The 25,887-nt window shown below is 41.2% G+C and overlaps 1 protein-coding gene across 1 annotated transcript; it reads right to left on the bottom strand.

Annotated features, from left to right (window-relative positions):
• Window positions 1-790: 790 nt before the first annotated feature.
• Window positions 791-24,325, bottom strand: tnfaip8l3 (tumor necrosis factor, alpha-induced protein 8-like 3). Its single transcript, XM_034680380.1, has 2 exons — window positions 23,807-24,325; window positions 791-1,900 (listed from the first exon to the last, which is right to left on the bottom strand). The coding sequence occupies exons 1-2, from the start codon at window positions 23,850-23,852 to the stop codon at window positions 1,338-1,340; spliced, it is 609 nt and encodes a 202-aa protein (XP_034536271.1). The 5' UTR covers window positions 23,853-24,325; the 3' UTR covers window positions 791-1,337.
• Between the last annotated feature and the right edge of the window lie 1,562 nt (window positions 24,326-25,887).

The raw sequence follows: 25,887 nt of genomic DNA, 5'->3' as shown, positions 1-25,887 counted from the left end.
CACTATACATTATTCTTTACTTACATCCACTTGTCTCCTTATATTCAATGGCAGTCAATCCAGTTACAAAATCAAAAGGTTTACAATTTCTGAGCATACTTGTTGCCGAAAGGAATCTAAATTTGAAATTATGCCTCTCCTATGTTTACAATGTCTGAGTCAAGCAGCTGGATGCAGCCAGAGATGAGAAATGAAAAGAAGGAAACTCAAGTGATTAATTCTCTTATTGAACACTTACATTAAATTAAACCACAGAACTTGATTCAAGTGTGTTTCCTTGGCAGAAAATATGTTAGTACAGACCGAGGCTCATGGGCTGGGTGGTCTGTCTGCGAGGAGACAGAGCTATAAAACTGGACCACTTCTCCCTTTGCTGCCAAAATAATCCAGCTGGAGTCTGACCAAGCCACTGGTTCTAAGTTTTCCTGGACTGGAGAACAGACCAGAGGGTATAATGAACCAGAAATGACAAATGTTTTAACTGCTCATTTCAAATGTATTGTTTGCAAATGTATGCCTGGCATGCATGCGGGTCAAATGGACAGGAAAGTAGCAGCCTCATGCACCATTTGTGACCAATTTTCCCCATCGCGTCCATCCATATATTATCTATCATGGTGTCTGTTACCCCATAAAAAAAGGAAATCCTAGCTTGTTTCAGTTTCAGTTCATTTGAGGAATAATCCTGAAATCTAACAGTATGACTAAAAAAAGAAGGAATGAACCCAACCTTCATAAAACTTATCCCTGTTTCCAAAGACGCATTGTTTTTAGAAGAAAGGCAACGTAATGTTTTCAAGAAACCTTTAATAAAAGACAAGTGTTACATCCTTGTAGAGAAGATTGACACAGATACATAATACACACCAGGTCATAGCTGTTCTTATATACAAACTTGCACATTTTCAAGCGAATCCCATACAAACAAATGTGCACACAAACATACAAACCAAGTGAGAGACTGATTACTACCACTTACTATCTTCATAACCAAATATACCGAACGAATGCTTTTTGGCCATTGGTACAGTACATTTTTGCACAGAGAGAGGATGACTTGGAATGCTTTCATGCATACAATATGATACAGGCTGTCCCAGTGTGCTGCACTGATCCACTGAGGAGAAAGACAGTCCAAAAGATTCCCTCATTGAACCACAGCAGCAGGATATTACATCTAGCTTCTTGGATGAAAAAGAAACAGGAAGACAAGAGCAAAGAAGGTAGAGGATGTGAACAGTCATGGGTGAGCGAGTGGAAAGGCAATAGAAGGAGGCAGCAGGAGAGACTGGCAAGAGGAGACAGAGCGAGAGGTGACAGAGGTCAGGTGTGGGAGGTTAAAGCGTTCCTTCGTCCAGCAGTTTGTTGATGCCGTTGCAGATCTTCCTCAGAGAAAGTCTGTAGTCCTCTCCGTCCCCGTACAGATCGGCCAGGAAATCCCCGTGGGCAAAATGGTTGAAAACATGATCAATGCGTGCATGCGAGCGTGCGGTCAGGTGCTGCTCGACCAGGGCATGAAGCAGGTCCCTGCACTCCAGCAGGAGCTCTGACAGAATATTCCTGTCGAAGGTGTACTCCACCTCATAGAACGACACCGCTGTCATGGCCGCTTGGTTCATCTTCTTCTTGAAGCGCTCAACAGTGTCCAGCTCGTCTGGGCTGAACTGGTGGTTTCGGTACAGGATGCCGATCTTCAGGGCGATTTTGATGACGTCTTTGATGATCTTGTGGGCCTCCTTCTTGCTTTTGGTGAATTCCCTGCTTGTCTTGTAGAGCTCGTCCAAGATCTCACTGCTGGTGTCGTCCGTTAGCATGTTCGCTACCACCATGGTCGCCATCTTGCTCAGGATCTTCTTCTGGGCCTGCAGCGCCAGGGAGCGAGAGTTAAAGCTCTCCTGTCCTGGAGGAAGAAAGACAGAGAGAGAAAGGTTTGGTGTTACTCTTAAAAGTCAGCAATCCTCTTTTCTATGTCTTTCTGATGAATGCAAGTCAAATGTTAGTTTTCTTTGAGGCTTTGTTTTGGTCTCCACCAATTCCTGCAGGAAATATTTTACTCTTTTGAAGCAAAATTCTCCACCTTGTCTGAGAGCCAATCATAAAGTTTGTCTGATGTTTGCTGGGCGGTTCATGTACACTGTTTTTATTGTTGCTCAAAACAGCTGCACAATGAGAAGAATGTTCTATTCAAAAACCAGGGATCTCCATTTAAATGAATCTAGGTTAAGAGTACATTGCAATGATGTGGTAAACAAGTCCTAAAGATGATATGAAGCTTGTCTGTAAGTCTTTTTTCACTTGATGTTGAATTGGGTCTGAGTCCGGTGAATGAGGTAAATAAAAGAAGGGCAGCAGAGTGCTTTGCCTTTGAAAAACATTGAATGGATTTCCTCTGGTATTTTTCATAAATACTGAGGAAGGATTATTGGAAAAAGATGGAACACTTTTAAGTTCATCTCTGTTCAGGTTGTTACTTTGGTCTTTTTCCACTGCCCTTACATTTCAGTATGTTTACATGTAACAGCTGGCTTGCATCAGGACTTACAGGCTTTTCCAACTTTGTTGACCCATTCTAATATAAATATGGGTCCTTCCTTTCTCCAGTTTTCACTGACAATACTTGGTCCTTGCATAAGAAACTGTGAGAGCTAAAAATGAGTTAGATCTGAAGTTAAGATTTCTCAGTTTTTCAGAGGGAGACACTGACTCTTTTGCCTTTGTTACACAACTAGCTGTTGTGTAACAAGGTAATTTGTAGCAGTATTTAATGTGATCTGAGTAAACATGAAGGAGCAGCACTAATAAATACTGCTTTTGCGTGATTCATTTTTGGCACGAACAAAGGCTAAATCCAAACTTGGATTAACAGAATTGCTGCTGACTAAAAGTTTCTATAAAAAAGGCTGTACTTTAAGGGGGTTGAACAATCTTAAAAAGTTGCAAGAGCAGCTCAATGGAGGACATGGTCTGAACAAGCTTTAGCTGAGGAGTAGATGAAACGCGGTGCAGCCACATTCAAAGCAGGGCGGTGTCCTTCCTGGAGCTGCCTGTGCTGTGGTTGGCTGGCTATGGGAGGAATGACTATCTACTGTGGATAACATCAAACAGCTGTTCAACGATAAGAAGAACCTCTGTGCACTCTGTCTCTCTGTGCACTGTAAATATAAGTGGTCCAGATTGATCTGAGTTTTAAGTGGTCCACCACAGGTGTCACAGTCTATCATAGAGGAGAATATCAAAGGCTGCCTGCCTCCTCTTACAGCCACGACAGCAGATTAACATTTGTATGTCTGAATATGAGGAGGTGGGAGGACCGAAGGGGGTTTTATCTAGGAGCCACTCAGAGTACAAATTACACACCAGATATCTCCTATGATGATTAAAGCTCAGGAAAGATGTCTCCTCCTGGTCCCTGGGCATACTGAGAGAGAGACAGAGAGAGAGAGAGAGAGAGAGAGAGAGAGAGAGAGAGAGAGAGAGAGAGAGAGAGAGAGAGAGAGAGAGAGAGAGAGAGAGAGAGAGAGAGAGAGAGATGGAGGAGGATGGGGGCGTCATTGCCCAGCAAAAGAACAGCAGATGCAGCCCAAATTCATGGAGGAACACCTGCCATGTTTTCATTATAATTCTATTAAAACAGACAGCTATGTAACCACGCGGACTTCACACCATCATCACATCATCTGTGTGTGTCTAGCTATGTGCATCTGTGTTTGTGTGTGTGTGTGTGCGTGTGTGTGTGTTATTTAAAACACTGTTACACAAGAGGGTGTAAGCTGCACACAAGTGTGAAAAATCTTATATCTGGCATTTCATGTGTGTGTACAGAAGGGACATTTCATGTGTTGCTCTAAAGCTGAATGACATTTCATGTAATTAGTCAACCATGGCATTCACAGCTATGAAGGCAAATATCTTTGGCTCCAGTGATTTCCTACTAACTTTAGAATTGAAGTGCTGTGCGCCTAAAAAATGGCCAACATATTAGCTAACATTTGCCAATACACATATTGAAGACAAACTTAGAATACAAGCTTTTATATTACAATCCATAAACCGAAACTATGAGCTGAGGTTCAGGAACAATGGTGGAAGAAAGTACAACTTCTTACAAACAGCACCATAATATGCACCATAATATTGTTATCCTTCTGTGTCATTTTGCACAGCACAATGCATCATGACAGGAAAAAGCTAGGCATACACAAGTTGTGCTAGCCTCTAGAGATGTCCATCTTTATGAGATGCTAGAAGGACTTAACAAAACGTATGCAACCTGTGAATGAGAGAAGTTGGCAGTATACTGGAATACTTCAAAGTATACTTTGAAACAATCTTATTTTCCATTTCACTGTTTTGTTTTCATTAGCTGCACTCTCTTCACTTCCTCTGTATGTAATTCAAACATCAGTGCTCTCTCTCTATTATGCTGGTGGTAGCTTTGGGTAAAAAATATGAATATATCTGTTTCCTTATGAACTTTTTTATACACCCAAACTCAGTGAAATAACATCATCCCATCGTTCCGTCTCCATAACTTTCGCTTTTGTAACTTTAACACCCACCACGAAGTGTAACAGGGTACAGCTGAGTGGACTCGCACAGTTTAACTTTTAAATTCAGATTTTCTGTTCAGTAAAATCAGCAAAAAAACTATGTTGTGTTGAATCAACTCGTGATAACGATTATTTTCCGAGTGATCAGCAACATGATTGAATTAAGCTAACTATTTAAGTCACTGGTAACTTAAAATAATTATTGGTATAAATTTATCATAAACTGGAGTCTGAAGGTATCAAAAAGTACATAAAAAAGTATACAATAGTGTTATATGTTCTTTCGTGTAGGATGGACTCTTTAGATTAATCTGTCACCTACAATAGACTACAAACATGCAGCGTACAGAAGCCTGCGAAAACTAGCCTGCATTTACTCCATCACTGTTTACAGTCAAGATCAGGAAAAACAAGCTAGTCCCTCCTCCCCAGGCTGCTGTTCAGAAACTGCCCTTGAGGACATTGAATGTAAAGTACATGTGCAGTGGTGACAACACAAACTTAGGCTTCATAAAAGTAATGTGGTGCTTTCCATGATTTTTTAATAGCATCACCGGGACATATAACCAAGGCCCTCTTTTAGGCAGATAGTGTCTCTCATCAACAGGCTCTCTTTGTCACTGTTATTTCCTGTTTCTCTGAAGCAGCTCTTTGTTGCAGGGAGCCTCTGATATTCAGACACCCGACTGGATGGATTTCTGAAACCCTGGCACACTGATAAAGGTGACAGCTTGCTCCATAAAGCCGGCCTTGTCAGACCAGTGGTTGGGCTGGCTGTTAGGATTTGGATCCTACCGTGTGTATGTGTGACCAGTCAGGATTCATCCTATGTGCAAATAAACCAACATCTGTGTTTAAAGAAGAGTTTAACTCGGAAGTAAAGAGTGCTGCATGAAAGCAACTGATTTGATCTTTTTCTGCTTTTAGTCAGAGCTAAAAGTGGACTAATTATCCTTCCGCCACCCCCCTCCACGCCGCCTGGAGCCTGTTTCTGAGGACCAGCAGGTGGCTATCGGCTCACTTGCCTTGACCCCTGTCTCAAGTCTGTTTGCACATTTCAGACTAGAGAAGAATGTAAGCAAAAAAATGTCAGTGTGTGTGGGGGAAAAAATACTGCGAAGAATGGACACGAGGCTGCTGTAGGTGTGAGTCAGAGTGCTGGGGGAGGAGGAGCGTGATTCAGAGTCTGGCAGGAGATTTTAGCACATACAGTAAGTGAGGGTAGGTGGTTTAAGTGCGCACATTGGGACTCTTAAAAAGTCTGAGCACTGTTACATACGGCCTGTCACCCCAAGGCTTAGATGAGTGACATGTATGAACCATAGTGTTGGATTGAGTTAGCAAAGAGTCCAAGCTGTCAGGAGAAAGAGAAGGGCAGAAAACTGTTACATATCTCTCTTATTTTCACACTTTCTCTTCTGGCTACTCATTATTTTCTCTGCCTCACTTTTCCTCAAGTGTGAAGTTGTCACAAAATAAAGTGGATATTGTGCACAGCAAGTGGGAAGAGGTTACCAAAACTGTATTCCCACATGGCCGCAGCAATCGGCCCGTCAAATCGGTTACATAAGTTGGTAGAGTTTACTTTTAACATCAGGATTAGTAAGGTGCTCGCTGCTCTCTGGTCGTGGATGTTGACCAGACAGTCTCTCTTTGTTCCGGCTGATGTTTTTAGAGTGCTGAGTCAACAGTTTCTGCAGCACTGCATCAGAACATACAGTGTGGAACATGGAGAGCAGCCAAACCTGCCCTGCTAAAGGTGGTGCGCCACAAAAACTGTACATCTGGACTGATTTATTTTAGTCACAGACACTTATATCACAGAAGTGACATTTGGGTGAGGAATTATGGCATATTAACATTTGCATTGATGAAACACCTATTTTATCTTCCTTGTCATCAGTGAGTATGCTATGTGTTCTGACAGCTCTGCACACATGTCCACAGAGTGTTGTTTGGAGCCAGGGTGCATTTTAAGCTCAGTTAAGTCAGGTTTGACGCAAGCTTCTCTGATGTTTCCGTCAGAGTATCAGGGCCACTTATCGGAAAAAAAAATTCAAGTTTAAGTTGTACATTTATGAGAACAAAGACACAATTCTAAAATAACTAATTTGTACATTTTTAAAAGAAAAGTCAAAATTTAAAGTTATGGTAATGCTCTGTGTTATTTTGAAGGGACTGATTTGAAGAGTAGTCAGAAGCAGCCTTCTGGAGCATCTTGTGAAGCTATACTATATTATAGATTTCAGAAATGCCCAATCTTTAGCACAGCAGTACCATACTGTCATAACAATCAGGATTCTGAATTGTGCAAGAAACTGAATCTGTTATGAAGAGGGGCAGAAGAGGGGCCGTCATTTCTGCGGCGACATTTCTGTTGGTCTGGATGTTACCCTCTACTACTTAAGATGAACCTGAAGTCCATATTGTGTAACCGATCATGGAAACAGCACAAGTTACAAACTAACTAGTTTCAACGTGTGGTTCATCTTGTCTCTTCAGTGCCTTGTTAAAAATAATCCATGTAGGTTTACTGACCTATCAGCACATATGCTATTTGTGTAAATTCTTCACTAGTCTAAACGACCTCCTAATCTGAGGAACATTTCTGCAGTGTGCAGAGCAGCTGGACTGTGAGACTGAGTCCAAAGATTTGTTTTGGTCTCGTCCCAGAGTAACTAGAGGAATGGGCCATTAGCAGGACCAGCAGCGAACACTGACGAGGCTGGACTGGCCTTTACTGAGTCAACGCTGAAGGCAATCGAGGGATTATCAACCGGAACGCTGCAGAACACACGCATGACTGACGCTACTGTGTGTGAGACTGCCTGTGGTGTTTTTTTGGCTTTGAGTCTTTAGTAGAATAAACAACTTTGAGATAAACAGAATGCAGAAGACTGTTATCACAACTTAGAGAGAAAATGGTTTAGTTTCAGTGATGATCAATTATGTAGCGATGACTGAATTGATCTGGGCATAACCACCAACAGTTCACGCTATTAAGATGACTGCCACTTTGGTAAAAAATGAGATAAACTGTGATGTTCTCCTGCACATATACACTCAGAACAAAATCTCCAAAACCTGCATCTAATACATCTGACATATATATGGTTTAAAGTCAAATTGATACTGTGTAAAATCAAAAACATGTCCAAAAAAATCTAGAACTGCAGAAAGCTCTACAAAAAAGTTGTGATCAATTGTTTATCGGTTGTTTTACAGTGGCTTTGACATTGCAAAACATAGCACAAGGCACAAGTGATGGTTTAGCCATGTTATTGAAACCAAAATAATACTGAATAAAAGGCTGTCTGTCACCATGTAACGTACAGTTTTTCTTTCCTAGAGAGCTGTGACTCATTTTCTGGTTCAGCCACTGATTACATGATGTTTTTCGCTTGAACCATTCAGGGCTTGTGAAGGCTTAAAATCCACACTGCTGCACACACACACACACACACACACACACCTACACACACACACACACACACACACACACACACACACACACACACACACACACACACACACACACACAGGAAACACAAGGCTCGACCAGTGTACTCCTGTCCGAGGTTGCTAATGACAACACGCTTACATGTTAAGCATGGGACAAACCCGGTCAGACTCCCTGCACAGGTGCATGGGTCATCCTTTTGTTATTCTGGTCCTGAGAGAGTCATATTACATGTTAACCACAAACGCTCTCACAACAGACACAGGTGTTCACACAAAGTGATTCTACCAGGGCAGCATGGGAGGAAGGTGTGATGGTAATAAGAGAAAAGAAGAGAAAAGATCTATTTACTACACTCTCCACTGCTTTTCTTTTGCCACTCCTTCCTCTGGACATTATTACTTCAAACAGCCAAACAGTGAAAGTTGCTGACAGACAACTAAACCCAGAGATGCAGAAAGATAGGAAAGAGGAGAGGTGTTTGTGGTGTGTGACAAACAAAAGTGTATTGAGCTCGGAAAAGCTTCCTTGTAGCCAAGTTGTGAAATTTCCCTGCTGTACAATTTAATTTCCATGTGCAAGCTATTTCCATTTTATAAATACCCAATACATGCCTCTCTGAGTCGAGCTACTGCCACACTGTTCTTTGCACCCTGTAAATGCTAAAACTGCAATATTCCAGACGTGTTCCTTTTCAGACGTTACCTTTTACAAGGGAAACAGCAGTAACAGTGCAAATCCCCTTTTGCCTCGTGTGCATTGGAAAGTTTGACTTCTACAGTAGTTCTGTTCATTATCAGGTCTACTACACATATGTAAGATACAGGCTTTGAATATTGCTGCTTGTGCGCAACTTTGCTGCTTAATAGGTCCAGGAAAAGTCCTGAGTTTTTAAGTCTTTTACCAATCAGAGCTGCCATTTTATCAAGTACAAACACAGCATTAAGGATGTATCAGTACTAATAAAATGTCAGGGAAAATGCTCTCTGTGCAGGACAAGTAAACAGAAGTGACAGCTTGACTTCCTCTTCTTTTTTCTTTGGCCTTTTCGTGTGCTTTTGGTTTCCAATAAGGAAACGCTGCAGACCCTCTCTGGCTGCTTTTACAGGGCTTGAGGAAAACAATGGAGTGGGTCATTCAGCGACAGTAAAGGGGTTTTTAATAGCCTGCAGAGTTTGTGTTAAGCAAGCCTGAGAGGCCAGTGGACTGGAGTGGGGAGCAGGGAAAAGTGTCTTGTGCCAGCTGGTACCAGGGCTCGAGTAGTGGAGCTGGAGGAGAGGCATATCTAGGTTTTATGTTCATCTGTTGACCTCCACACATGCACGCAGACATGTAGTAAACAGAGTGTACTAAGAATCCTCACGACGCCAGCCAACACAAGGAATCAGCTGAAGTAGTAAACAGGCACACAAAACACTGAGGCTCTGGATCTGCAGAGGCTCCGTGCAGCAGATTTTTGACTCCCACAGCTCTTAATTGGAGAATGACTCAAACACACCTCCCCTGCTCACGCTATGTTCCAAAGCATGTCTGTGTATTTTTGTATCTAGTCGAAAGTAATAAAGATTGAGAGAGATATAGTTTCTATTTGGGGAAAGAGACAGAGTTCAGTGTAGTGCATTGATGTGCATTATTCATGGCATATAAAATCTGACTGAGCCAGTTTCCAAAGGGCAATGCAACGCTAAGAGGGGTCATTCACTGTGCCATTAACAGCTTCTCAAGATGTGGAGCAGCATCCAGACCTTTAGGGTTAATAAATAACTCCGTTTTAATATCCTCATTACTCTTATTCATGTGAAGTGGGGTTAAAGAGCATTAAGTTCATCCCCTTTTGTAAATGAAGATCATTTAATGACTATGGCTGAAACTTGAATGTGCAGGTTACAGCTAACTCCTGCTGTATTAAAAGAAAGGAGAGATAATACTTCTTCCTCTCAAACCACCGCTACTTGTAAAGGGCATACTGATACCTTTTTATTGTGTCAACAGGAGTGTTCTTTCTGCACTGCATCTCCTGGTGCACTTCAATAAAACAATATTTTTTGGTTTTTACTGTCAGTACTTTTGTGTGCTGTTAACAGTTTGTGGAGGTGTCACCTATCTCTGGTTGATCCTTAGGTTTCATTTGATAACAGACACTAATTCACTGAGGGAACATCATCAGACAGCAAGAAAATATGGATGTTCAAATAACAATAAAGTTGTTGAAGTTGCTCAATAACTCTGCTGTTAAACGGTCAGATTAAAGTGTAATCCTATGAGTTGCATTTGAAGTATCATTTTGTTAGAGGATAGTGCGAAATTTATCCAAACGCCTTCTTCTGAGGTTTGGCCACCAGAGTAGACTCAACAGATTTGTGCTTGACATGATAAATCTGTTGGTCTGATTAATCTGCCAATATTTGCTGACTGGCAGATAGATTGGTATCAGTGTGTATTTTGGCCAATAAGTGGAAGATGTTGCAGAAAATGCCACAGATATGTTTAACGTAGGTTAGGAACAGTGATGCCTTCAGATTTTTCACTCTATAAGACAAGTTTGTTCCATCTGTTAGACGTTCTGCTCAGCAGAGGAGTTATTTTACAACAATTGGTTTTTATTTTTCACCAAGTCATAAATGTTTTGTTTGTATTACAAGTTAAATACTGGTTGATCAATAGCCTTAAGAATCTGTGTTCTGCTCTACTCATAACAAATTATACACATGTTAACTGTTTATGTGAAAGACACATGCATGTGTATACATGTCTACATGGGATTGAACATAACAATCTTGGCCCTGATACTTTGCAGATATGCAGAAAGGCAGGAGAGTAACAGAGGTACTAGGAGCATGACGGATGGAAACTGTAACATACGATGTTGGAGATCTAAAACTGGACCAAATACAATACACATTTTGATACAAAATCTAATCCCAGGTATAAAATCCATTCCCAGCTAAGGTTATGTGCTGGCTAAAAGCAAACCAGAGCTGTGCAGGTTTTCAGCTTGTTGTTATTTATGTCAGTGTATAGAATTTGTGTATTGTATCTTATGATGTATGCTGTTATTGTATATCAATATCTATTCTGATTATATTGTGTATGTAAAGCTCACTCGGAAACAAGAGTTGAAAATGAGGAAAAGCTTTAACTCTCCGTGCAGTCCATGAGTTTCATGCTTTGCATTGAAACTATGTTTAATTAAGTTAAGTTAACTGTGCAAAGCCTGCATTACACGATACAGCTTCATGTGTTTGATTGGTGGATTTGAAATAGTATGGTATCGGTTTTCTTTTTTAAAAACAAGACTGTAATGTTCAACATAACAAGGTCAGGTCCACAAACTTAACATTTTTATCTTCACAGTCTGGTCACCTGACATGCAGTTAAACTGTTTAGTGCATGTGTGCATGTATAAACCCAACAAAGTGCTTGCTGGATGGTTGAACAACATCTGAAACAGTTCCAGGATTCACTTAAGTGGGATTTGAATCACCCTGTCTACTTCTTTAAGAAAATACTTCAAGCAGTGCTTATGTGAGGAATGGGAGGCAGGACTATGTGCAACGATGTGCACCTTCATTCCTGTTGTGCACATGATGTTATCATGATATGCACAACGGTTATCATGTCTCAGACCTCACCATGACCTGATATGGTTGGAGTTCCTAAACACCATACAACTCATCTAAAAGCGTACTGAAAGCTTAAGAGATGTTCTGCTTTTTTCAAACATGTGATGTGTAATACAGAATACAAAACAAAAACTGTCATTTTAATAACTTTGATTGTGGATTAGACACAACTGATTAGAATTTTTGATCAGCAAAAAAACCTTCTAACATCTTCCTGCTTGGTTGATTGCAGAGTAGAAAGGATGGCAAAGAATAATCCAAACAAAGACACAACAAGCAGTTCAAAAACGGTAACTCTACCTCAACTGCACTCAAGGATATTTTCTGCTTGGAAGGAATTTATGGCAAAATGCAGCAAAACAAAGCTTGTAATCAGCATTACTGGCAAATGCATGATGAATAAAAATCACGCAAATGAAGCTGTTTGAAGTGTGTCTCATTAACAGATTGGTGAATATTAACATTAGTGTAATAAAGAGTTACAGTTTGTTTGAACCTTTAAGTGTGTTTATCCTGGGACCGGTCTAAGCGTCTCTGCTGTGACTAACAGTCCACAGAGAGGCACTTAAGGGGCTCTCTGAGTCAGGAGGGACACAGGAACAGATTGAGTTTGGCCGCTGCACAGCTTTATTTAATGCTCCATGCCTCATCTCTGTCTTTGTCTCTATGTCTCTTAGTTTTAATGGACGTGTCCTTGCAGAACTGAACCACCGAGACGAGGCAAATTGAAGCAGTGGCAGGAAATGTCTGATTGATTTACGCTTTACTGGCTTGATCGCCTGTCACAAGTACTAGTAAGAGGGTGGAAAAGTAGGGGAGAGAGAGGGAGAGGAGGGATGTCAGTGTCTTGACCTCCACCTCTAGCATTGCCCTTAACTTTCCTCACATTTGCTTTACGTTATGATGACCAGAGACAGTGTTGGTCCTGTGAGGATAACAAGTGGTATCCAGGACATCCTGTTAAGACGCAGCGTGGACTGTAAGGCCCTGTGAGATCCCTGCCCTTTGACCTCTCCACTGCTGTAAAGCTAATGTCTTCACCAGCTGTGGTTCGCTCATGTCTGCTGTTGTTTAGCTGGTGAAGAGCCAGGCCACTGTTAGCTGGTTAAGCGGGCATGGGAACTCGCTGCAGGCTGTCTCCCCTCTCTTCCTCACTCCTTTGGGAACTTCTCTGGAAAAAAGTACTCTGCCATGACCATGAGCTCACAAGTCCTGTCAGGTGGGCGTTGTGAATGGGAGGAATGACTGTTACTCAACAGAAATAATTCACATTACGTAAATTTAAATTTCTGCATCACAATAAGGTTTCAAATCATATCAAGTTTACATAACCCTAACCCTCTAAACTGTCTCTATATGACACATTTAAAGCTTGGGCACTGTACCAAGGTATACAGCAAAGTCAGTTCATGTCACTGACTAACAAATTCAGAACATGTTATAAAGAAGTGGTATTTAGACATGTGATAAACATAACTTTTTCAAGTAAGTTGTTTATGTAAGGAACTCAGATAACAGTAAGAACCTTTAGTGAAGACTTAGCCTTATACAACTTTAATTTGTGATGCTTTTATTCTACATTTCTTACTATCCTGAGCCTCAGTCGTCGTATTTCCTGTTATGTTGAAATGCGCTTTTGTTTTGAAAGGACATTGAAAGTCTGACATAGACACAATGCGTGAACAGAGGGTATAAAGCAAACTATGAGCATTGTGAGGGAAATCTTCATGTCTAAAATAAATGTCAAACTTAAATATGTCATGCTTACTGAGAGTTAAAGTGAGCGTGAGCTAGTTTTGCTTTGAAAGAGGGAAGAGGGACTCTTTGCCATCCTGTCCATGTGTGGACGTCTTCATTGTTATGTGTTTAAAGAAATAAACTGCACTTTAAATGTAGATAATGAAGTGTTACCCTACTAGTTATCATTTCTGCCAATTTCATTGTAGTTTTTTAACAGTAACATTAGCTGCTTTTCTGTAATATACTGAAAATAAAGTATATCTAACACAGCTACGGTGAAACTTCACAAACTGACTGAAATATGAGAGATAGTACCAAAAATGCAGTTTGAATGATGTGATTAGTGGGAGATGTAGCTGAGCAAAGAAAAAAAAACTTTATATAACCTGACTATTTATAAAACAGTTGGGTACAAATGTGTGGGTGCATGTGTTTGTGTGGACTGTAATGACAGACTATGAGAGTGAGGCCTAATAGAAAACAGAGTTAGCTGACATATTGGGGGTTTCTTTTCTTCACTTTATCAAGCTTCAAACCAAGAATAAAAGTCGCCCTTACTTCTTCCATTCAAAAGAAAGCTCTAAACTTTAAACTAGGCTATTAACAAAGAAGTAAAGACGGTATAAGAAAGAGGGGGAGGGGAGAAGGCTGGCAGGGTGTACATTTTCATTTCACACCATTCAGTCAAGATTGATAGAAGAGAGCAGGAACATTAGAGGAGAAAAAAGAGGATATCAGCTTGAAAAATGCCTGAAATTTGAAAATCTACAAAATATGTAAAAATAGATATCATGCCACTCTCAAAATCTTTAGATGTGTCACCCCATTCAAAAAAAGAACCGTGGATGAAAGATGGAAAGAAGGATGGAGAGAAGTGGAGGTGTGAAAGAATGAGAGGTGAAATCATGGGTCCATACACTGTGACGCTCCTGTCAAAGTCTCTTTACATCAGACACAGACCCACACAACATGAAAAACATCTTCCCACCATCATACCCTTTTACATCATCTGCAGTGCTATCCAGAACCTGCTGCAGTTTTACCGTCTAACATGGATCTCATGTCTCTTAATGTCTATCTGCTTCTCTCCTGTCCATTTCTCAGCAGATCTACGAGCTGAGAGAGAGTGGCAAGGAAGTGAGTGTTTTCCGGCCCGGGGTGAGTCGCTCCTCTCATAGACCTCCGCCAAGTCTCAGCATGCCGTGGCATCGTTTACAAAGAGGCTCAAACACGCACGCACACACACACAAAGTACACATACGCTCACGTGCACAACCACCCAGGCCTTGCCAGCTTTCCCCATAACTTTGGCCTCCTGGTTTGTTTACAAGTTCATCCGCTCTGGGTTTACGTAGAAGCGAAGCACCATGAAGCTTCAAATCACCAGAAGCACAGTCTGTTATATTTTTAATGGAGCAGACCCCCTGCCCAAGATCTCCTCCAGTATACTACTATAAGTCAGTCGGTCTTCTCATAAAGGGTCATGAAAAATGAAACTTATTCCTTCATTAATCTCATAATCCTTTTAGACATGGGGGTTAACTTCTCTTATGATGATGATGTTTGAGAAATTAAACAATAATAAAACAGTGATATTGTTAGTATTACCTACAGTTCCCGTGAGTCTTTAGAACCGCCACTAACAGTATGATAACAGGATTAAAGAGACTTTTGTTAAGTGAAAAACAGGGATAGAGAAGCAATAAGAGACCTTTTTCTGTGTTCGGGACCTTTCTTGGCTTACAACCTAGAGGCAAATTAAGTAAGTAAATTTTATTTAGTTTAGCACATTTCATAGAATAAAATCACAAAGTGCTTCACAGAAAAAATATTCAATTTAAAATTAAATCATAAAAAAAAAAGAAATCATAAAACATTAAAAGAAGCAGACAATAGCATAATTAAAACATTAGTCTGTACAAGGTGAGTCGAAGGCCTGTTTAAATAAATGTGTCTTTAAGAGTTTTTAAAAGTGACAACAGAGACGGCTGAGCGAATATTTACAGGAAGAGCGTTCCACAATGTTGGTCCCACCACTTCAAAATCACGGTCACCTTTTGTCCTTAGAAGAGCTCGAGGGACAACCAGCAAGCCCTGGTCAGAAGACCTGAGTGACCTACTGGTGAGGTAGGTGTATATAATGTGTGTGTAGTCCTCTACTATAAAGCACGGAGTGGCTCTATTATTAAGTATGGACCCCTGACAGATTGTCAACATCCATCCAGGGGTAGGCATTGGGCCCATGGATGGTATAAAACATGAACATAGTCTCTGTGGAGTCACTCATTGGGTCCTTGAGAGGCATTTTGAAGCCCAACTAGGCGAATGCCATATTGAAAATGGTGACTCAACCTAATGTTTTAAACATAGAAAAGGGCCAAGAGATGGAGTTGAGGCAGGCCTTAAGCCTCCTGGCAAACAGCAAACAATGTTCCTAACTGTCAGAGTGATCGACCACACCATTATGTACATTTATGTCAAAGCAGGTGAGTTGAAAAAAAGGTTCACCCCCAGTGTAGTCTGTATGAATAAAGGAATTAGCTTATCAGACTAACACGACTGTTGGTACCAGGCTGTAAACATGTTTCATTCCACCATAAAAACATGTCATTTAAACTGGGTGTTAATGGGACTTTCTAGGCTTCTGGAGCCAGAGGATACAGCTTTATCTGGACACATGTAGGCCAGACAAAACCTTTGGAATTTGAAAGTCTAAGGGAAATGGTAGTGCACTGAACACCCAGATGTGTATTTTGTGCTACAAACATGTAGTGCTCTCTAATACAGTATGTCAGCTTTTACATGTCGCTCCTCATTGCGTATAAATACTGAAAGAAAACCTGACAGACAAACATTAAAGTTCACTCCAAACCATTTCACTCTGTTTCAGGGAGACCTGCAGTTCAACCCAGGAACTGGAGCCAAACAATGCACACCCTTTTCAGATTAATTGTGCTCCTGGTGTTCAGAATTCAGGGAGGAGGAGTCTGTTTTTTTAAAAACTGTTTCCAACCAGCGAACAACATATCTGCTAAGATAATGAATGTACTACATCTAAATTGGTGTGGACATGAAATGCATTTGAATCTGGAACAAAATATTTCACTTTAAAATGAAATACTGATGAAAAAGATGGAGAAAGGTAACTTGACTGAGAACAGGAGCTGGCTTAACTTGTGAAAATACAACACTTAACATTTAAAACTAACTTAAAACTACTACAATTCCCACAGGCAAACACGGTGTCCTGATGGTAAGTATCATATGTGGTTGTTTTAATTACACATGAAGAGGTGTTTAAATTTGCAGTAGCAGATGTTACAGCTTTTTAAGAAGCCCACAGTGATTAAATAACAGGGAGCTCCAAATATTTGGGGAGCAATGGTTAGCCAGGAATAGGGGAGGGGCTTAAACAGCCTTAGCTGTCTCAATTACAAGTTGCCTTGCTTTGATTGAAGTGATAAAATTGGATCAACGCTGAGCTTTTGGGCTTGAAGGCCCTTACTGTGCATGACACGCTCCAGTGTAAGCCTGAGTGCTGCTGCTCTCTTGGCTGCCAACCCACCACTAACTAATGACCAGGAAATAACTGTGGTTCACTCACATAAACACACACACACATTTGTAGATTTGTTTCTGACTCTTAGGGTCTACATTCCTTCTCTTAACCTAACCCTCTCAAGATAATCCCTGCCGAGTTAATTTAAATCCCAGCCTTTAAGGATAACAGTGTGTGCAGAGATTTTAATTTCTCTGTGCTGCCATTATTACCAATGAAACGTTTAAATCCACAAACGTAACTGCAGCTCTTTCTACCTCTGTTCTGCTGTGTCCTACCTCCCAGAAGCAAACAGCTTTAAGCGCTTCTGAACAGCACCTTAATTGGAGTTTTACTGCTACATTAGTTGTTGTGATATGTTATGCTGAAGGTGGGTATTGTGCATTTTCCTACCTCAACCCTGATAACTCTATAATCAGCTCTGTTCAGTTGAGATGTGCCAGAGTTAAGTGTGAAGTTCTTTGTGTGTAATTTCCTCCCACTCAACCTCGTTTGCTTTTGACTTTTTGCTGCTATAATAACCAAGTTGGAGAGGAAAAGTCTCTTTTAAATTTATATAATCTGCATTCAATGTTATATTTGTAGAAAGTTGGCAAGACAAGCAGCGGCCTCCACAAATACATCAGACTTGGACCGAGTTGAAACAGGAAACCAGACAGATAGAAAGCTGATAACTTGATAACTTTCCTAAAAACGTCCACACAGGTGAAGAAATAAAACGTAGAACCACCTGCGTCACTGCTCCTACGTGACAGTTTCACAGATCTAAATACCTGTACACACACTCAGTGCTCCACTGACGCCACTCCAGCCTTCTCTTAACACACACTGCCCTCCCTCAGACAGCCCTCTCCTCTCACTCTAGGCGCCACGAGTGACTGTTTGCTTTGCTCCTACTGGCCCTCCAGAGAAACCGCAGCCTCCTCCTCCTCCTGCGTGTGTCTACGAGGCCTCGTCAAAATGCCTCTGTGGTCTAATTCCATGTTTCAGTAATGGCTCAGCCGTGGGGAAACAATTCCCTCTCCAAATGTCCCACAAACACCATGAAATGCCACAGTATTATTGTGTTAGCACATGCATGAGCATACAAAGGGAAACGCACTCACACACAGCAGTCATTAGTTTGAAGCTGCAGCTAGAGGGAAAAAAAGCTTCTCCTGAGTCGTCTTTTCCACTTACTGCTTCACTCCTGACCTTTTTTTTTTTTTTTAAGTTCGTGTTACAGTTTTCCAGAACCAGCTTCTGGTGTCTCATGTGTGTGTGTGTGTGTGTGTGTGTGTGTGTGTGTGTGTGTGTGTGTGTGTGTGTGTGTGAGTGTGTGTGTGTGTGTGTGTGTGTGTGTGTGTGTGTGTGTGTGTGTGTGTGTGTGTGTGTAGAGGGCTGGTGTGCATTTTCCATCTGTGGGCCAGATTAAAGGCGGAGGAGGAAAAAAAAAAATCCAGGGATTCATGTGTTAGAAGAGCACAAGACCAAGGGAATGAGCGAGAAGAGTGCGGGCATTTTTTCAGCGTGTGTGCACATCCGTGGATGGGAGTGTTACACTCTGCCTGTCTCTCATGTGTAAAGCATGTGGTCGGTCTGCCAACATAGCAATCATATAGCAATCATGAGGCAGAGGCTCTCCTCTGATTACCGGGTGCTCCTGGTCTGGCCTTATCCAGCAGCCTTTTTTTTATCAAAGATCTTTGAAGTGTTTGTGGAAGTGAGGATTAGTGGTGATTAACACGGCCAATAGAGCTGAAGTGTTTGTTAGTGTGAATACAGAAGATGATGATCTGGCGGGAGATTAAATTTCAGTTTTGTCATCAAACATCTGCAGTTTTTTGTTTGTAATTGAACCACAGCGACGGGCCTCATACCCTTATGGATCTCACAGCTGTTATTACAACAGCAACACAGCTTCTCTTTTCAACAAGTCTGCTTTCCATAGAGAATGTGAAGGAGCCACAATCAGATGGAAATAGCTCTGCAGATGGCAGATTGGGTTTTGGTGTTGCAGTGAGTCGCATCGCCATGAAGAATCAGCCAAAAGTAGACAGTGAGCTGATTACTGAAACCTAATATCAGACTAATATTACACAGAATGATCCAAACCAGGATTGTTTAAAATACAATCAAATGCACATGTCTCGTCTTTGTTGGGCCCCAATGTGTAAAATGTACCCTGCAGTGCTGCAGCGGAGCAGGTGTGCTGACAGTCAGCCTGACTTTCACTCATAATTTAGTTCAGCCGTCTCTGTCAACCACAGTAAGGAAAGGCAGGGCTGCTGGATGAATCAGTCTGTAGGTATTGTTATGGTTAGTGGTGTGCTCACAGCATGACTGGGTGATTATGGGAAAAATGTGAGCCTTTGTGTATGAATTTCCTGTGTAAATTCTACCCAGTATTTCTTCAGTTTAGAAATGTCTCTGGGTATTGTGGCTCGACTTTGTGCTTTTACACAACTAAAGGTAAACAGAAAAGTGGAGCAAAGAAAGGCAACTTTGTGGTGTTCTATTGATTCTCTGTCCTACTCAACTCCACTCTTTAAGACTCAAGTGAACTATCACTAAAAAGTCAACTGCAATGCATACATTACCTTGAAGCAGTGCTTGTTTTTTTTTTGAGTGAATTTCTTGCATTATTATTGTGAAATAAGTAACCAGATAACTGTGATGTAACATTCCTGCACCAGTGAAAAGTTTCAGGTAGCAAAGCTTTCATTACAGGACAGACATCAAGTGTGTAGCTTTATGAAACTCCATTCAATAAAGTATTCAAAGTTTACATTTTTCATAGTTCAGACGAATGATATTGGAGCCCAATCTGGCCACATGAATAAATACATACTTCCTCTTTTTCTCTGCAAGTTAAATGTTTTAGCTTCTACACCTTTATTTAAAGAGGACACATGGATAGAGCAGGAAACTGGTAGAGACAGCCAGGGGATGACATGCGGGAGGGTGGCCTCAGGCTAGAATCGAGCCCAGGCCGCCCGCTATAAGGGCGGGCAACTTAACCACTAGGCTAAATCCACACTCAAATACATACTACTTCTGACATGTGGATCTTCTTGTTCCTTGAGTGAAAACAAAACGCAAAATCCCACCTGTTTGTAATTATCAATCTGCTCGTTAGTCCATGAAATGATTACCCTTGATCAACCTCCCTAGTATGCACCAGAATACCAGGTCAGTTAAACAATTACTTTATGTTTTGTTAATTGTAATGCCTGAGCTGTAATGCAGCTATCCACCGCTAATTGGGGTTGTATCTATGGTTAATGGCTACTGCCATCATGCTATAATTCTATACTACCATATGTAAACAAGCACAGGTGACAGATGGCATCTCGCGGCGTGGTTTGTAAATATTGTGATCTACAAAATGGAGATAAAGTTGCAGGTAGGCTGTGTCAGGTTGAAACTGGCACATAACCCCTCAACCGCAACGAGCGAACCAGCAAAGGCACGTGGACTTTATTTTTCAAGGAGAACCAAAGGCATTACCTCTGCTAACTAAGTTGACATTCACAATTTTAACTGTTTATTTTTAATTTTTTTAAATCTTGAAATAAGTCGGCTAGTCAGGATTTCAGATTCTGTTTAAACAGCTAGCAAATAAGTGGATTCAGAACATCCCTAGATTTAATGATAAGACATTAAAGATTAAAGTTTCCTCTAAGGATAATAACAAAGTCATACATCTGTCAATGTACTTCCAGTAACTAAGCAACAATATTCTCATGATTAAAACAATTTCAGTACAATCCATCATGCTTTTTCCTTTTTGAAAACTCAGCCTCATGAGTTTGACTTGAGGGCAGCATAGCCTGAGGCTAAATGGGCCGAGGTCAGAGAGGATCCCTGGAGCTTTTTAGAGGCTATGTGGGAAGAATAGATCTGAAGAATAAAAACAACATAGGTCGAGGAAAAGTTGGTGCGGCAGCAGGAGATATTCAGGAATGAACCAAAGGTTATTAATTTATAATAAAGGGAGTATCTGAGGCTGGATTTAAGGGAACGTTGCGCTCAGTCTATCTCTAACAACAACCACAAACAGCTCAAGGGCAGAGGAGAAGGCTGAGGGGTCAAAGCCACCAGAAAGTAAATACCGCAATATTTACACTGCTCAAGTTTTTCAGTTTTTTAAACAAATTAAAAGCCCAGATCAATCACACATCCCCCATCCACACATCTAGAGATAAGGGTCATGTTTGTGTACAGCAACACTCTGAAAATACGTGTGTTTTCAAAATACTTTGGCACAGGTTTCTTTAAGAAAGTTGACCTTATAAAGGGAGCCATACCTGTTTTTTTTTCCTCACAGGAGAGACGACACTGCAGCACAGACACTGAGCACCGTGCATTATTAGCATGTGTCAGACTCTGGTAAAATGTCATTCTGCTGTTCTGCTCACATCACCCTTTCTTTTCAACATGTGTAACATCCTTTTAAAGCCGAAAATAAAAGCTTGACAGAGTTAATCCCTATTATAATACAAAGGCCATCCCCTCTGTACGTTACTGAGAGCCTGAACATTTGCAGTAAAATGAAAAATCTTCACCTCAGGCCCAGTGTATGGAAAACATTGTGCGTCACTTATACTTCAATGAAAAGTCTAAAGCTTCTGTCTCTGCAGACTGGCGCGGTGCACTGACCGTGTCTTCACATGTAAGACCTGAGGCCTGTACGAGGAAGCCAGTTTAGCATACGCCGGATATCTTTTTGTTGTCTGGCTTCACTAACCCTAACAAAAGCAATTGCACTAAGCAGTCATGTGATGCTGGTTATCAACCAGTCAACTCACTGTTTCCATGAGCATGTCCGAATCAAAGGAGTAGAAACGCAACATATTCTTCAAACTTAGAACAAACTATGAGATTAAACAAATAAGGAAGAGTTTGGCACGTAATCCAAAGCAGCACCTGGAGGATGAAGTAAGCACAGCTGGCAATATATTACCCTCTGTGTGAGTGTGATTCTTATTCTCCATCATTAGAGCAGATATATCTGATTAGAATTACACTGTGTTTGAATAAACGTCTTCCTTAGATGCATTCTTTAGGCATAAGGAAGCTTTATTCTTATTGGTTAAAGCTCCTCAGAGGTTTTTGTTGGCTATGACGAGGACTGAAATAACACTAATGCTGCTACATAACTTACAAAAGGTAACAGGACTAACAGCATGCTGCAAAAACAGCCTTCTTTTACAGACTAGATTGAAGGTGGATGATACGTTTTAAAAGAAAGCAGGAGTAGATGTTTCTACAGAAAGCATAATTTATACATGTACAGGACAAGATCAGCAAAGAGATAAGAGGTACCACTGAGTCCTCCTGCACCAAAACTGAAAATTCATGAGAAGTAAATGCATATGGCTTTCAATCATATCTTATTTGTACAACAACTACAAGGATACTGTTGTTTTCTGTCTCTGTTGTTTGATTAAATTAGGAGTCAGCGCAAAGAATGTCTCTCAAATAAAACATCAGGAAGGAGAGCCAAAGTGTTTTTGCCATTCTCTGAATCCTATCCCCCTTCTCCTTCTGCATCCTTCACCCACAACTGGTAAGGACGAGGCTTTTTTATGGGTTGCTCTGTCATTCATGCTCCACAGCAGCAACTGTGTGCAGTGTAAGTTATTATGGTGGTAAATCCTTGTTAAGAGGTGAACTACCATTGCATTATTGAAACAAGACCTCTATCTGATGTCTCAACCTTCCCAAAGTGTCTGCCTGAAATCATCAGATCATACAGATCTCCCATCCTTCACCGAGGATGTGTTTAAAGGTTTCTGGCTCTTACATCGAGGATCCTCTCCCTTTGCGAATGGACCAATAGACAGACAGACAATGGGCCAGATGGACAGACAGATGGTTGGAGTTCATCAGAGCAACATTAACATATTAGGCTATACAACTTCAAATGAACAGGGAAACAGCACCACCATCACAAACATTGGACGATCTCCAACTAGGGCAACAACAGGCCCAGGAAAATATTGTTCCATCGTTTGACACCTATAACAGGAAGCATATCCATTCATTATGCACGCGCACAGTAACCAGGGAGGGTCCATGCATGTGCCAAATGGGGAATAACGAGGGACAATGTCATTTAAAGTACAAATCTGAATCTTTATCCAAGTAAAGCAAAGCAAAGAGGAACGTTTTACTTCTTGTTGACACACTCAAGAGAGAGAGAGAGAGACTGAACTTTAAAGGGTGAGTGTTTCTGCATGAGTCCAACTGTTCACCCTCGTCATTGCAATAAATCTTTGCCACTCTCACACCATAAAACATCTCAGCAAAATTTATGTAAGAAACGAGTACACATACAACCACACACATCCAGTACACTGAGTCTATACCAGAGGATGGAGATTTTAGTACTTGTGGGGGCTGATCTGTCTCTGTGTGTGTTGATGCTGGATGTGTTCATGAACAAACAGGCTGCACGTGTTGGAGCTTGTCTGTTCCTGGTGGTGACTGAGCCGGCTTTCATTCACACACACAGCGAGGCTCTGACCGTCACCAGCATCTGAGTGTACGTGCATCAGAGCTCACACATGCTTGTCTTTGACGCATCTCAAGAATGAGCAACTTTACAGTTAGATGCCAGAGGAACTGACTCTTGAAGTTGGGAGTCAGTTGAACCGTCTTGGTCTTGATTACACTGTAGAAGTTTAATCTGCAGTGTGTGGAAAAATTGTTTAATGGAAGATGTGTCTATGTTGAGTCAGGAAAGTGCCGCAAATGTGCAGAAAAGAGGAAGGAGGAACTCGCTGACCCTCTTGGGACACATGAAATATCACTGTAGAGTGTATTCACATTTCTTCAACCTATCAGAAACAGACATTTGAATTGTATCCGTGGTCTTTTAGAGTCTTACCTGGAGAGAGGTCTCCGTCACTCTGCTCTCCTGAGTCTGAATCCATCTTCCCCTGCAGGACACTTGGAGGCTGCAGACGCTCTCTCTGATTCCTCTTTCTTCTTCTTCTCTTCCCTCCACAGGGACTCTTCTGATTTCTTCACCCAGAGAAAAAATATATGAATGCAGTTTTGTGGGGTTTTTTTCTTCCTCCTGGTGGGTGAGCTAAACTTCCCCTCCCAGCCTGAATCTCTGCAGCTGTGAGAGGAATGCTACTGAACTGATCTGCTGAGCTGTCCTCCTTTTTCCTTTAGCGCCCTTCTCTTCTCCTGACTCCCTCAGTTTCTCTCTTTCCTTCTCTCTCTCATCTACTTTCCCTCCCTCGCTCACTTTTCGGCCCGTCCCCCTCTCTCAGTTTCTCCCTCCCTTGTCCCTTCCACTCAGTCCCTCCTCCTCCCCCTCCTTCTCTCATTCGGTGCTGTCACACTCAGCCTCTTCACGCTCTCTCCACTCAAACTCTTTCTCTACCTCTTTCTGTATGCTGTAAGTGCCGTCTCTTCCTCTCTCTCTCTTCCTCTCTCTCGCTCTGTCTCTGGGTAAGAGAGCTGCCTGTGTTTAGGCAGAGCAGTGGGAGAGTCTCATTCATGGCAACTTGAAATTCATCTCCAGCAGTAAAAATCCCATGACCCCTTGTTACTGCCTGTTATAAAATCTGTCGTTTACTATCTGTGGTAGTCACAGGAAGTCACTGTTTTACACATGGGTCTGAAAGATTTTGGGTCCTTTTAATGAGAATGCAAAGCAGTTTTTAGGTCACATTTATAACAAAAACACAGCTTATAAATCACAGAACTTATTGTAGAGTTCTCACTGATCACATCAAGAGCAAACTTAATAATCAAAATTACTGTCTTTCAAAACAAGAAGTCATGTCAGTTCAATGAGACACTATTGTGTAACTTGTTTTTGATTGATTATCAAGGATGGCTTAGCATGTGATATTTCAGTCACGTTGACGAAGCAGCCTCTTCAAAGTACAAGTAATCACGTTAACCAGGAAATGATGTGTGCCTTTGAGCAGCAAACCAAAGAAAGTATGTAGAAAACTCCTTTATTTAAAATATATCATCATTCCACACATACATGCTTTGAAGACTTACTCTTTATGAGACAGTAAGAGGTTATTAGTCTATCTCTGGGACCATTCAATCTAAAGAATGGAAACAAATGGCAACCTGAAAGGTCAGAGCTCTAAAGGAAATATAACTTCATTTAAGAAAAACAGTTTAGTTATTTGGTTTGTAAAAGTTAGTCGTTTGTAAGGTAATCACATTAACATGCGTAACTTTTGCAATATCGCACAAAGAACAGTCCCAAAATCTGACGTCTCTGTCTCTGTGACGGTTCCTGCCGATCAAGGTTATGATTGGTTGGCTGGAGCAGCAACACCAGCACCTTGCTGAACAATACACTGTGGGCTAGCTGCTGAAATAGCTCATGATGAAATAAAACAACACTCTGAGTGCTGTGGTTTCTATCTGTATACTCACCTGAGGCGTGTTACACAGTCTCCTCCTTGGCAACAGCTGCACAAAAAGCTGAACGTATTTACATAGCATGCACGCTACCTGCGGATAGCTAACTTGTGGTTTCTCTGCTACATGACTGGCGGGGGCTGACAGAGTTTCACCATCATTAATTCACTTACAGTTTTAACTTTTTTTTTTTTTTTTTTAACTAGAAAACAATAGTGCTTTTGAATCTTTTACATTTTCAAGCCGCTAACTGCTATCATCATGGCAGACAGAAAGTTAATGTCTGAACACAGCTGAAGAGTCAGATACTTTCCTCAGGAGATGTAACCTCATGGAGTGGCCAGACACAGGACTCCGATTTGAAGCGAATGCACCTCTGTGTCTGCTAAACTGCGTAAAACAGCATAAGGTTTCTGACATATTCACTTCAAAACCTTACACACAGGATCTACTGCCCCCAGGTGGCCAAAAAAATCAAGCAACTACATTTTTTTTGCCATATGGGTTTCATTTCACCTGTTCATGAGTGCCAGAGACACAGACACTGCCTCTTAGATTTGTTGGGCA

The sequence above is a fragment of the Notolabrus celidotus genome, chromosome 3, assembly GCF_009762535.1.
Source record: "Notolabrus celidotus isolate fNotCel1 chromosome 3, fNotCel1.pri, whole genome shotgun sequence".
In the NCBI taxonomy this organism is placed as follows: domain Eukaryota; kingdom Metazoa; phylum Chordata; class Actinopteri; order Labriformes; family Labridae; genus Notolabrus; species Notolabrus celidotus.
The sequence above is the reverse complement of the archived record's forward strand: the minus strand, read 5'-3'. Positions and strand labels throughout refer to the sequence as shown.

What these genes read in the sequence shown, in the direction of transcription:
- tnfaip8l3 (XM_034680380.1), bottom strand. Translation starts at nt 23,852, where the DNA reads ATGGATTCAGACTCAGGAGAGCAGAGTGACGGAGACCTCTCTCCAG. An exon ending in TGACGGAGACCTCTCTCCAG is followed by an intron (nt 1,901 to 23,806) that starts GTAAGACTCTAA and finishes TTCTTCCTCCAG; the next exon opens with GACAGGAGAGCTTTAACTCT.